At 38.2% G+C, this 12,661-nt stretch overlaps 2 protein-coding genes across 2 annotated transcripts; one reads left to right on the top strand and one right to left on the bottom strand.

Moving 5' to 3' along the window:
- Positions 1-2,881: 2,881 nt before the first annotated feature.
- Positions 2,882-3,567, top strand: LOC142173023 (putative mitochondrial protein AtMg00860). The gene is made up of 2 exons (XM_075237605.1): positions 2,882-3,232; positions 3,487-3,567. The coding sequence occupies exons 1-2, from the start codon at positions 2,882-2,884 to the stop codon at positions 3,565-3,567; spliced, it is 432 nt and encodes a 143-aa protein (XP_075093706.1).
- Positions 3,568-11,693: 8,126 nt separating this feature from the next.
- Positions 11,694-12,349, bottom strand: LOC107769768 (putative EG45-like domain containing protein 1). Its single transcript, XM_016589023.2, has 3 exons — positions 12,238-12,349; positions 11,799-12,060; positions 11,694-11,703 (listed from the first exon to the last, which is right to left on the bottom strand). Exons 1-3 carry the CDS (start codon positions 12,347-12,349, stop codon positions 11,694-11,696), a joined length of 384 nt encoding a protein of 127 aa, XP_016444509.1.
- Between the last annotated feature and the right edge of the window lie 312 nt (positions 12,350-12,661).

The following is a 12,661-nucleotide window of genomic DNA, read 5'->3' as shown; positions in this document are numbered from 1 at the left end:
AGAACGAGTTTCCTTGATGAATAAAGTCAACTCTTGATGCTCAAGTGTCACATTAGAACAATATGTGCATCAATGTGTAAATCGTCTCCTTGTTGATAATACATAAGTAGTGTGGGTAATTGTTGGACCCAACTAATATGTAAATGGCTCACCTTTGACTAGCTGAAATGACTCTCAACTTGTGGAGGAGGGAACTATTTTGTTTGCTTGAGCACAAGCAAAGAATTAAGTTTGGGGGAGTTGATAAGTGGGGATTTTGACTACTTATTAGCACCATATAGCTTTTGTTTTAGTCTAAAAGCATTGAATTATGTTCCGAAACTAATGAAATTTGCAAAATTGAAGGAATGTGGAAGTTGGACTCCCGAGATGAAATCCGACACAAAAAACAGTAGTCTAAACATAAGGCAATCAAAGACAAAGAAGCTGACAATGTGCGGTCCATAGAATTCCATTTGTTGCCGCAATCAACGAAGGAAAACGTAGCAGACTTTTGAGAAAATGAGCAGAGAGATGACATTAGAGCTTCCTCAAATTGCGGTCCGCACAAGATTTGTGCAGCCGCAGAAAATTATCTTGCGGCCACAAATATACTATTGCGGACCGCAAAAATATGCCTTGCGGACAGCAAAAGTATGCCTTGTGGCCGCAATGTTAAATCTTCGGACCGTAAAAGTATGTCTCGCGGCCGCAATGTTAAATCAGCAGACCGCAAATCAGTGGTTTGCGACCGCAATGCCAAATCTGCGGACCACAGAAATACTCCATTGCTGCCGCAGTTCAGAATTGTGCAGCAGCAGAATCCCAGCTCCTACCAGATGAAGAATTGAGCGGACCGCACATGCAATAGTGCGGCCGCAGAACCTCCCGAAGGGCATTTTAGTCCAAAATTTCTAGCCTTGTTTAAATAGAAGAATTTCACAAAATTAAGTCAACTTTAGATAGCAGCAAGTTCTGTGGCCATTTTTCTCTGCCTATTTTGGAAGTTTGCTATAGTTTGGTGTATTTTACAATAGTTTTTATTATCTTTAACTTACATCATGAGTTTAATTAGCATTTTTTTCTTCTTGTTCTTCAACATCAAGCATGAATATCTAGATTTTTACTAGGGTTGTGACCCAACCCTAGTGTGTTAATCTTATGGGTAAATAAATTAGTACTTGTTTATGAGTGAGTGTTTGATATTTAGCCTAGTTAATGCTTTAATTTGTAAAATTAATGGTTGCAAATATTAGTTCATGCCTATTTGACTTAGTCTCTACTTGAGAAAGAGAGACTTAGTTTAGAAAAACTTGGCTAACAAGGAATTGGGTCAATTGAGAGATTGATTAACCCAATTAAAGGGTTCAACCTAGAGATAGTAATAACTCGACTTGAGATTTTATCAATTGTACTGTGTGATACCCATTTGGTCTTGAGAAAGCCAAATTAGGCAAAACCATTCTCTGACCGAGAGGTATTGAATGGGTAATTGAGAGTTGATAGCTATAATACACCCCGATCAACAAAACAAGCATAAGGTTTTTATCCCATGAGGCAAACACCTAGGTGATGGTCATAGCCCTAGGCTTTTTATCAATTTGGAAAACATAAAAAACAATTTTCCTTGTCTTATTTCTTTATTCTGTAAACTTTAGTGTAAAACTAGCATTAGAAACAAATTTCATTTTGTGGAAGAGCAAATCAAGATAATTCAATTTCACGCATTAGAATATATACCCCTAACTCCCATCTAGCTCTATGTGGATTCGACCCTGACTCTTCATTGGGTTACTATAATTGCAATCGACAGTTTTATACCTTATTTTGAGGTGTGCATTTGAGCTCGATCAGGTGCCTTATATGAGCCCCATAGATCCTCTTGAACAAGCCTTGATTGGGGATGAAGAAGATAGTGAAAATGAGATGATGGAAGAAATTGAGCACGTACTTAATATATCTTGCAGGTCCATGGGTTTGGGAGATTTGAGGAGTTAGACAAGCATGTCACTCTAACCCCTCCTAAGCTATCTATTGAAGAATCTCCAAAGCTAGAGCTTAATCCCCTTCCAGCGCATCTACGCTATGCTTATTTGGGGAACTCTGAGACATTGCCCGTGATTATCTCATCCACCTTGACCGATGTGCCAGAACAAAAATTCTCAGAGTACTTCGCGATCATAAAAAAGCTATTAGGTGGACAATTGCTAACATCAAAGGAATCAGTCCATCAATTTTCATGCATAAAATCTTTAGGAAGATGGACGATGCCCCAGTGTTGAGCAACAAAGTAGATTAAATCCCATTATGAAATAGGTCGTGAAGAAGGAAGTAATTAAGTGGCTAGATGCAAGTATCATCTTTCTTATCTATGATAACAACTAGGTAAGTCGGGTTCAATGTGTGCCTAAAAAGGGAGGATGATTGTGGTAGAGAATGATAAAAATGAGGTAATTCCTACTCGCACCGTGACAGGGTGGAGATTTTCTATTGGTTACAGAAGGCTCAACAAAGTAACTCGCAAAGACCACTTCCCACTTCTATTCATTGACCAAATGTTGGACAGATTGGTGGGGCATGAATATTATTGCTTCCTTGATGGTTATTCAGGGTACAACCAGACTATCATATGCCCATAGGACTAGGAGAATACCATTTTTATTTTCCTTATGGTACTTTCACTTTAAAGAGAATGTCGTTTGCTCTTTGCAATGCATCGGCCACTTTCCAGAGGTGCATGATGGTTATTTTCACCGATATGGTGGAATAATTTGTGGAACTCTTCGTGGATGATTTTTCAATCTTTGGGTCTACTTATGATGACTATTCGAAGAATTTGGGCATGGTGTTGGCCCGTTGTAAAGAAACAAATCTAGTGCTAAATTGGAAAAAATGTCATTTTATGGTACAAGAAGGCATCGTGTTGGGTCATAGAGTGTCAAGGAATGGCATCGAAGTTGATAAGGAGAAGGTGGTGGCGGTTGAAAAATTACCTCCACCCATTTCTGTGAAGGGTGTCCGAAGTTTCTTGGGACATGCAGGGTTCTATAGACGCTTTATTAAGGATTTTTCAAAAATTGTTACTCCTTTGTGTAGGTTGCTTGAAAAGGATGTAACCTTCAATTTTGATGAAGCCTGTCTGAAGGCATTCGAAGAGCTAAAACAGAAGTTCGTGGCTGCCCTGATTATTGTGGCACCGGATTGGTCCTTACCATTTGAACTTATGTGCGATGCAAGTGACCATCCTATTCAGGTTGTGCTAAGCCAAAGGAAGGAAAAGATGTTATATTCCATCTACTATTGTGAGTAAGACTCTTAATGATGCACAACTGAATTACACCACCACTATAATGGAGTTGTTGGCCGTTGTGTGGGCCTTTGAGAAACTGTAGGCATACTTGGTGGGAACAAAAGTCATAGTCCATACCGATCATGCAGCAATCAGGTATCTATTTACAGAAAAAAGAATTCAAGGCTATATTGATGCGCTGGATTTTGTTGTTGCAGGAATTTGATGTAGAAATACAAGATCGGAAGGGCACAGAAAATCAAGTAGCTGACCATCTATCAAAGGCTGGAAAATCATGACTATATGGAGGATGGTGGACAAATTAAGGAGGCATTTCCTGATGAACAACTTTTTGCTATCACCCAAGACCCTCCCCAATGGTACGCGGACTATGTGAATTATCTTGTGAATGGGTACTTCCTCCTGAAATTGGATCTGAAGCTAGAAAGAGGTTTCTACATGATGTAAAATTCTACTACTGGGATGAACCATTCTTGTATAAAAAGTGTGATGATCAGTTGATGAGGAGGTGAATTTCAGAAAAGAAGGTGGAATTAGTGTTTTATGATTGTTATGCAACACCTTATGGGGGACATCATGGAGGCGATAGGACAGCTGCAAAGGTGTTACAATCTGGGTTCTTTTGGCCAACATTATTCAAGGATGCCCATGCATTTGTTAAGAAGTGTGACCAATATCAAAGAACATGGACAATCACAAAGAGGCAAGAGATGCCTTTGAATAACATCCTAGAGGTAGAGATTTTTTATGTGTGGGGGATATACTTTATGGGACCGTTCCCATTGTCCAGAGGAAACAATTACGTCTTGCTAGCAGTTGACTATGTATCAAAATGGGTAGAGACGATCACATTGCCAACAAATGATTCCAAGGTGGTAGCTGCTTTTGTGAAGAAGAACATATTCTCGAGGTTTGGGACTCCACGCATTTTGATTAGTGATGAAGGGACACATTTTTGCAATCGGTTGCTGAATAACCTTCTAGGTAAATATGGAGTCTGCCATAGAGTTGTCATGGCATATCATCTGCAAACAAGTGGACAAGATGAGGTGTCCAACAGATAAATAAAGCAAATATAAGAGAAGAAAGTGAGTGTGAATAGGAAAGATTGGACTGCAAAGTTAGATGATGCCTAGTGGGCATATAGAACTGCATATAAAACACCAATTGTGGCGGCGTTATATAAGCTTGTTTATGGGAAGGTATGACACTTGCATATTGAACTTGAACACAAGGTGTACTGGTCCATTAAAAAGTTGAATATGGACTTTGAAGCTGTGGGGAGAAGAGACTCTTGCGGTTGAATGAGTTAGATGAGTTCAGGCTGCACTCTTATGAAAATGCTAAGCTTTACAAAGAAAAAACGAAAAGGTGGCATGACAAGCATATCAAGCCACATCACTTCGAACTGGGCCAACATGTACTATTGTTCAATTCTAGGCTCAAGTTGTTTCCTGGGAAGTTAAAATCGAGATGGTCAGGTCCATTTGAGGTGGTGAGAGTCACTCCTTATGGTGCACTTGAGTTGTGCGCTTTACATGGTGAAAGAAAATTTTTAGTGAATGGACACAGAGTCAAGCACTATTTGGGAGGAATCATTGATCGGGAGAAGACCAAAGTAGTACTCATTGATGAGTAAGCGAGCCCCTGCATCATGCCGCGACGTTAAATTAGGCGCTTGTTGGGCGGCAACCCAATTTTTATGGCTTTCATAGTTTAGTTTTTAAATTTTTAGTTAGAGTAGACTTGAATTTTTATTTTCTTTGTAGACATAGAAATTACAGGTAGAATGGTATGGGGTATATAAATTGGATATATAAAATGCTCGGGGGATCGGGATTTCATTTTTAAAAAAATTGTAAAACCAACGCCACACGCTGCCTGGGGCACACTTTATAGTGTGTTCAACGCCCCCAGTGCCAGTCCTAGCATGGAGCGCTGGGCAGGGGGTCAAGTAAGTATAAATTTATTTATTTATTTATTTTGATTTTGTTTTATTAAGTTAAGACCCATAACCATAAAACCCGACCCATATACCCATCTACACACACATTCTAACCCACACCCAATCACCCAACCCAACCCATCTCCACTTTAACAAAAATGAATTTCACATAACTCTAACCGCTCCCCCTTTCACCTGCTCTCTTTCTCTCTCACATTCTTTCTCTCTCTCTCTCTCTCTCTCTTCCTGCGACCCCCTTCTCTTCTCTCTCAATTTTTCCAAGTTTTTCTCTTGCTTTCTTCAATCAATCATCAAGGTATGCTACCTCTTCTCCACTATTTTTCTTATTTAGTAAATAAGTAACCCATTCCCCCTCGCAAGTTCCCATTAGTGTTTCTTTTGAACTCTTTTCTATGGTGGGTGAGCCTAATGAGAATGAAATTGATTGATAACACTTGATTGTTGTATTGTATATGGAGTAGTAAACTATAATTCCCTCTAGTTTGTTGAAATTCGGGAGAGCCACCATATTCCACCATTGCTAAAATAAGTTGTACAACTTCATGCCCATAATGTGTTTGATAAAATGTTTGAATGAATACTTTGCGCACCGGTGAAGTTTGAGTAACCGAGTGTAGTTGTATGTGATATCGGGCTAAGTATGGGGTGTGTGGGGGTGAGTTTACATAATTAGGAGCATGGTTTTAATGTGCACATGTCGCCCACACCATGTATCTTATATTATGTATGTTGTAGAACTTTGTATAATTAGCTAATGTAGTGTAGTAGTTGTAGAGGTTACAGATCATGTGCCACTTGCTTGCATTAAGGCTAAATTACTTCGCCATTATCGACCACTTGATTTGTGTGGCATAGTTCGTGAGTTATAATTGTGCAGCATGGGGAAGTCTTGGTACCCATTGCCTTGTGGTGCAACACTTGTGCATTTTAAATCACAATTGTGAGTCTAGTATTTTTAAATCACAATTGTGAGTCTAGTAAATTGAGCCTTCGGTTTTAAGTGCGGGTCATCTTTAACTCTCACGATAACCTTAGGCGGATTTGTTGATTCTTTCTCACATTCATGCTTATTTGTGATGTAGGTTGCTATGGCTCGTGATGATGCAAATAAGGTCAAGTAAGTAGGGAAGACCTCCACCACTGCTCATGCCCCCAAAAACGCGCAAGCAAGGGGAAGGATCATCTAGGCAAGATAAAGGAAAACAAGTTGTCGACGGATCACAGCAGGCACCATTGCGATCGAGGCCTTGTTTGGATCTAGTTCGTGATGATGACATCCAATGGCAAAATACCTTTGTGCCTTATGGGTGCTACGTCTTCGAGATGGGAATTAATGTGAAAGCTTTGGAAAAGAACTTCTCGGACGTGCTTGGCCGGTTACGAGAACTGCACATGGAAAAACTCCTAGAATGCCCTGGCCATACAAATTTGAGCATGGTGCGAGAATTGTATGCCAATTGGAATGCGGACTTGTTCACGTCATGGGTCCGTGGAAAGGAGGTACCAATGGATAGGCGGTCCTTATGTGAATTTTTGGGGGTTGAGAACTCTAACCCGCGGAGGCTACAAAAATTTGTCAAAAGCCCAATCTACACGGTGATACATCACACATTTTATGGCGTCGATTCAAATTCCAAGTGGACCAGAACTAAGGGTGATGCCCATCTTGAGATGATCCGCTTTGATTTCAACAAGACAACCAAAGTGTGGCAACATTTTGTACATGCCCGCCTCATGCCAGTTGAACACAACAGTGAATGCACTCGAGCTCGACTGTGTGTGATATTCTTTTTTATGACTGGGTGACCCATCAATGTGGGTGAGATCATGCTAGTGGAGATGGCCCGCACATCATTTGGGTGGCAGATCAAGCGATTCTTCTTTGGCAACTTGCTCATGCAGTATATATTTTCCCGGGAAGTGCCTGAATACCCCGGGTATGACGAGGTTGTGGAGGCTCCTAAGGGGTTGATGGACATCACATCTTTGTTGGAGACTATGTCTAAGATTACCAGGCCGAACGTAATGAAAGGGATGAGAACTTCAACAAGTATCTCTATAACTCCTTAAATATACTCATGAGCAGGATGGGTGTATCAGACAATGAGCGTATGTATTTACGCAATGATTAGTCTAGTTCTTCCAAAGAGATATTGGGGATTACACCTGGCAGCCCCGTTCACTCGTCGGAGGATGAGAACACTTACAAAGGCTCCGACACAGAGGATGAGATTGGTAATGAAGTCACGGGGCCCATGGCTTTGGTTCCCCTGGGACCTGATGATGATGATGAGCCAGGAGGTGCGGTTGGCGGGCATGCTAAGGAGGAGAAATCTGACTAGCAGGGAGTTTTCTTTTCACCCTACTTTGCTTTAAATTTTTACATGCATCGGGGGCTATGCATATGCTAAGTGTGGGGTGGGAGAACTACTTCTTGTAATGTACATTTTATAAATTTGTTTCTTTTTATGAGTTTTTACTTAGTCTGGGTTTTTTTAGAAAGAAAAGAAAAAAAGAAAATAGAAAAAAAAATTAAAAAGCTTGGACTTTTCCCGATGATGGATTTATTGGATATTTTTTTTAAGGGATTAAGTCCGACTAAAAATACCAAAATATTATTTTTAGGATAGTTAGGTAGTATCCCTTGGTTTTTCTTTGGGCGCCGGTTCTTTTCCAAGGGTGTAGCTCGAACCGGGTACTTTATATTTTTAGGAGTAGGTTAGGAAGAAACTGAGTTGCTCTGAGGTGCCTAATGACGTGTTTGGTGCTGACATATTAGGTTATGGCATGTACTCTGTCTTTCCGTGCGTTTGATTTGAATTGTGATGCCCGAGTAAAATAAATATCCTATTTTGTGATGCCTTTTCTCAGTTGTTTGACTTGCATGCCACATAATGCATTATTTCTTAAAATTTCTCAACTATATGTGCTTGCTTGACTTGAGAGTTGAACATAACCGTCTTGATTGAGTCATGTGCAATGTGTGTGTGAGGATTTGTGATTTTCTGTGCTATCCTGTGTAGTCTAAAACTTGCCCCGTGTGTTAATCGAAGCGAAATCATTAAGTTGTGCTAGTCTAGGAGATGACGTAGGAGTTTCTTGATTGATCATAGATGTGCTTGTCACTTAAAAATAAAATTTTCTGTTGCTAGCCCCTTTGAGCCTATAGACCTTTTCTTTGGCAGCCACATTACAAGTCGTACCCCTATTTTGTTCTTAATTTGAGATTATTGAACATTTACCTCCTAAGGTACTTAGTCGCTAAAAGAAGTAAGGCGAGAGATTGGGGAGTAGCTTTCGAGTGGAACCATGGAAGGGGACCTTAAGGTACACCAAAGTTGTGGAAAAAACAAAAGGCACTAGCTGATGTACATTAATGTATGGAGTGTGTGTAGGAAAAGAAATAAAGAGAAAAAGAAAAAATTGCAAGAAGAAAAAAAAATAATAGTTCAAATGATGTAGAGAAACACATCTCCTAATCCGACTAAATTGTGCTAGTGGGAGTATAGAAGTACTTCATTGAAAAAGGGGCTATATTGTATATGTTCTGTGGCGAGTGAATTAGTTGCGAAGAATATGTACTTGGTTTGTGATTGTAGTGTATTAAAGTTCTTAGGAGGGTTAGTCAATATTCCTAAATATATCATACCCGGTCATTAGCCTACATTACAACCTTATAGTCCTAATTGATCCTAGATTTGGCTAGCTTAGATTAGTAGAGATGTATACTACGGGCAAGCTTATGGTACGACTACGGGATGCAAATGAAATTCTTTATGAGAGTGAGCGAATTTTGTTCAATTGTGTGATGTCCTTAAATTATGTTCAAAGGCATACTTGAATGTGTGGACTACTCTATATTCACTCTTTTATTTGTTGGTGAGGCACATGATCTCATGAAGGATTAGTGATGTTGTAAACTTCTTTTGTTGGGTGAGTGCGCGAGTTGAGAGTGCTTAGGGGTAACGAGTCGGCTCTTGAGGTGGGGTGGTAATAGATAGGTTGTTTGAATTGATTGAATTGAAATGATATACTTGGGCATGTTTAAAACGGGAAGAATGTGAAATTTGTATATTCATCCTTGATTGTCGGTATCGATCATAGTCAAGGGTAGAGTGTAGAGTTAAAAATTGAAGTGCTCCTCTCTAGTCGAGATGTGTATGATGTTGGGGTGTGGTTGATAGTCTCATCACTCGATGGCGAGCAATAATTTAAGTGTGGGGTGTTGATATTTTGCTTAAAGTATATATATTTATATGTATATCGCCTCATATTTTACTCATGTTTCGTAGATTTCGGATGTGAAATATATTGGTTTATGCTTATTCGTGGTATTTTTATATGTAGGAATCATCCGGAGGCAATAGGGGCGAAAGGTGCGAGATTAGAGTCGAAAAGAAGCAAAAGGTTGAAAATTAGCCATTGTAGCGCCACAGGCACCGTAGGGCACTACCTGTGGCGCAATTTCCAGAAAGTTGATTTTTCCAGCGCCCCACGCTACCCTGGGCGCTGGTGATGGGAAGCTTCTCCAACTTTGCTCGGGACAAGGTTATTTCGGCCCAAGACCTACCTAACATGTATAAAAGCAAGACTAAGCCTATTTTGAGGGGGGTGACTCTACTTTGAAGGAAAAATACACACGGGGAACATCGGGGAGCGAGGATATCTCAGTTTTCTTCATCTTTTCTTAGTATTTTTGATTATTCAACACTTGTGAATTAGTTTTGATATTATCATAAGTGGCTAAAACCCATAGTTTTGGGGTTGTGATTTAGCCATGAATATTGTTGTTTAAAGTTGACTTAACCTTAATTACAATTCACCAATATATGGTTGTTTCTTCAATTTTGTAATTAATTGCTTAATTGTCTGACCAACAGTCAGGTTCTATTTATTATCTATGATATGCTTGGGAAAGCCATATTTAGATTAGAGAAGAATTGAAGAGATCATGATCTTAGCTCTGAAAGGGGCAGATTTATGGTTAGGATAGGAATATACCTAGTCATCGTGCTTAATTAAATATTGTAATCTTAATGCGTTCTTAATAGATTGATTCCATAGGAATATAGACATTAATCTATTTTGAATACACGAATAGAGAATACTACGAGAGCAATTATTCGATTAATTAGCAACCACGAATGAATTGTATGAAAGGGAGAGTTAACTAGAGCACAATAGGATTGGTGAATCGATCACAACCCTAGAATATTCGTCTCTACTGAATACCCAACAACCATTTTGCTGCTTGATAATTTAGTTACTAGTTAGAATTATTGTTTAGTATAATCACACTTTTGAACTCTGATTGACTCGACTGAATAACAATCTTGGTGAATTTAGTGGGTTCGATACTCGACTTATCATTTTATTACTTGTACGACCACGTATACGTGTGTGCGCATTTGGGAGCGATTGTTGTCCTTAAGGACATTCAAGTCGCTCTAGGTAAAATTCATGAAGGGTTAAATACAGAGGCGGAGTTAGGATTTCAACCTTACGACATCTGCATTTTAGAACGACGATTTCAAGTATTAGTGACTAAATTTTAAATTTTATATTTTTACATATTTAATAAATTCTAAACATTAAATACTCTATTTAAGAAAAAGTTACTAGGTTTGAACCAAACTCATAGCTTGACTTGTGCCTCCGCCCCTGATTAAATACTTCAATAATTACTATCTCATCATGGTACAGTGGAGAAATGGTCAATTATACTACTGAAACTTGGGATCATTCTGTGGTGACCTTTGTTTGTCGCCATGAAATCCATTACTTTCTTTTTAGCGAGCTAATTTCTTATACCGAGGGAATGATATGATGGAGAATCGAGCCCTAATAAATAAGGTGAAAGTCCCGATAGCCAATTAATTAACTAAATTTGTTTCATAATATCTGGCATTTTAGAAAAACAAGAAGCATTTACTTTTTAAACAAATATTCGTATTAGTATATATCTGTCTTAATTAAGTGGTTTAATAAAACTTTAAAAGCATTTGAATTTTTATCCTTAATGTAATGGTAGAGCTGCTGTAGTAAAGAGGCTAGTAGTATAACTGTAGATAGAGTTTCTGAGTTAGTTGTGCTTAGTACTCTTTTTTGTTTTTCTTTCTTTTTGTAAAGTTTAATAAGTAAATAAATTTTTTACTTACCAAAAAAAATTCTAATATGAACTTCTGGATTACCTCTTGTATCTGATTATCAAGATATTATGATATGATTATACGATAAATGGCATGCGCTTGATAAAACGTTACTCAAATTATTTTCCATCATAGTACAAAGAGAAAAGGAAACGATGAACTTTTATTCTATGTGATCAAATACATGCATCAAGTTGTGGATTATTAATTAAATTAGCTTCACAATAGAGTATACTTCGATATGCTAGCAGTATAGATTGGAATTCCACGTGCCATCTTTGATGCCCTCTCATGACACCCTGACAATTATAGAACAATATACTCAGTGACAAATATGACATATAACTAAATGGTTTAACTGAATTTCATATTTTGGATATATATAGTTACTTACTTGACGTAGTCGATCTTAATAATATTTTCGACCGTGACAGGAGTAGCAATGACTGCAAATGCTTCTTTAGAGAGATCCATGGTTACACCACATCCAGGGCAAGTATGAACAATTTTTACCACAACGCTTTTGCCAGTGCAAGGCTTTGGCACTGGACCAGTGCATGTGACCTTTAATAATGTTCCACACCGAAATTCATCCCCGAGTTGATCACTCGATGCTACAAGGGTACCTTGGGATGTGTTTCCGAAACATACCGAAGCTGTAATAACAATAATAATTACGTTTCAGTATCAAATAAGTTCGGATTAGTTATATGCTAGGTCCTTCGAATTGTTGCTCAATTGAACAAAATGCTTGGTCATTCGAATAATGTTTTTTCTTTTGGGTCTAATAAAATTTAGAGAGCAATAAATTGAAAGGAAAAGCAGAAACTTACAAACATATGGTAAATTGTAGTAAAATGATGCAGTCCCTGGTATAGCCAAAGCTATGGAAAACAAAGTTGCCACAACACTAATAATTAGAAGAATAAATTTAAGAATTGTCATTTCTTTTCTAAAACTCTTTTATTTCACTGATAGATCTACCCAACCAGTAATCACCACCATTTTATAGCCTTTTTTAGGTGACCATTGGCCAAAAATTGTAATAACTTAAAAAAATTAAGGCAATCATATTTTTTAGTCAAAAAATCCACCTTGCTGGTGGGAGTTAAGAATACCATTTATTATGATTTCCTCTCTTACTATATTTATATGCATTATAATATTTCATATTAGATATCACTTGATATATGGTAAGTTAATAAAGAATTTTCTTATTCTTTTCATAGTAAATCAATAAAGATATGCATTATAATA

Source organism: Nicotiana tabacum, chromosome 18, assembly GCF_000715075.1.
Source record: "Nicotiana tabacum cultivar K326 chromosome 18, ASM71507v2, whole genome shotgun sequence".
Taxonomy (NCBI): Eukaryota; Viridiplantae; Streptophyta; class Magnoliopsida; order Solanales; family Solanaceae; genus Nicotiana; species Nicotiana tabacum.
Note: the sequence above shows the minus strand (reverse complement) of the source record. Positions and strands in the feature narration are given on the sequence as shown.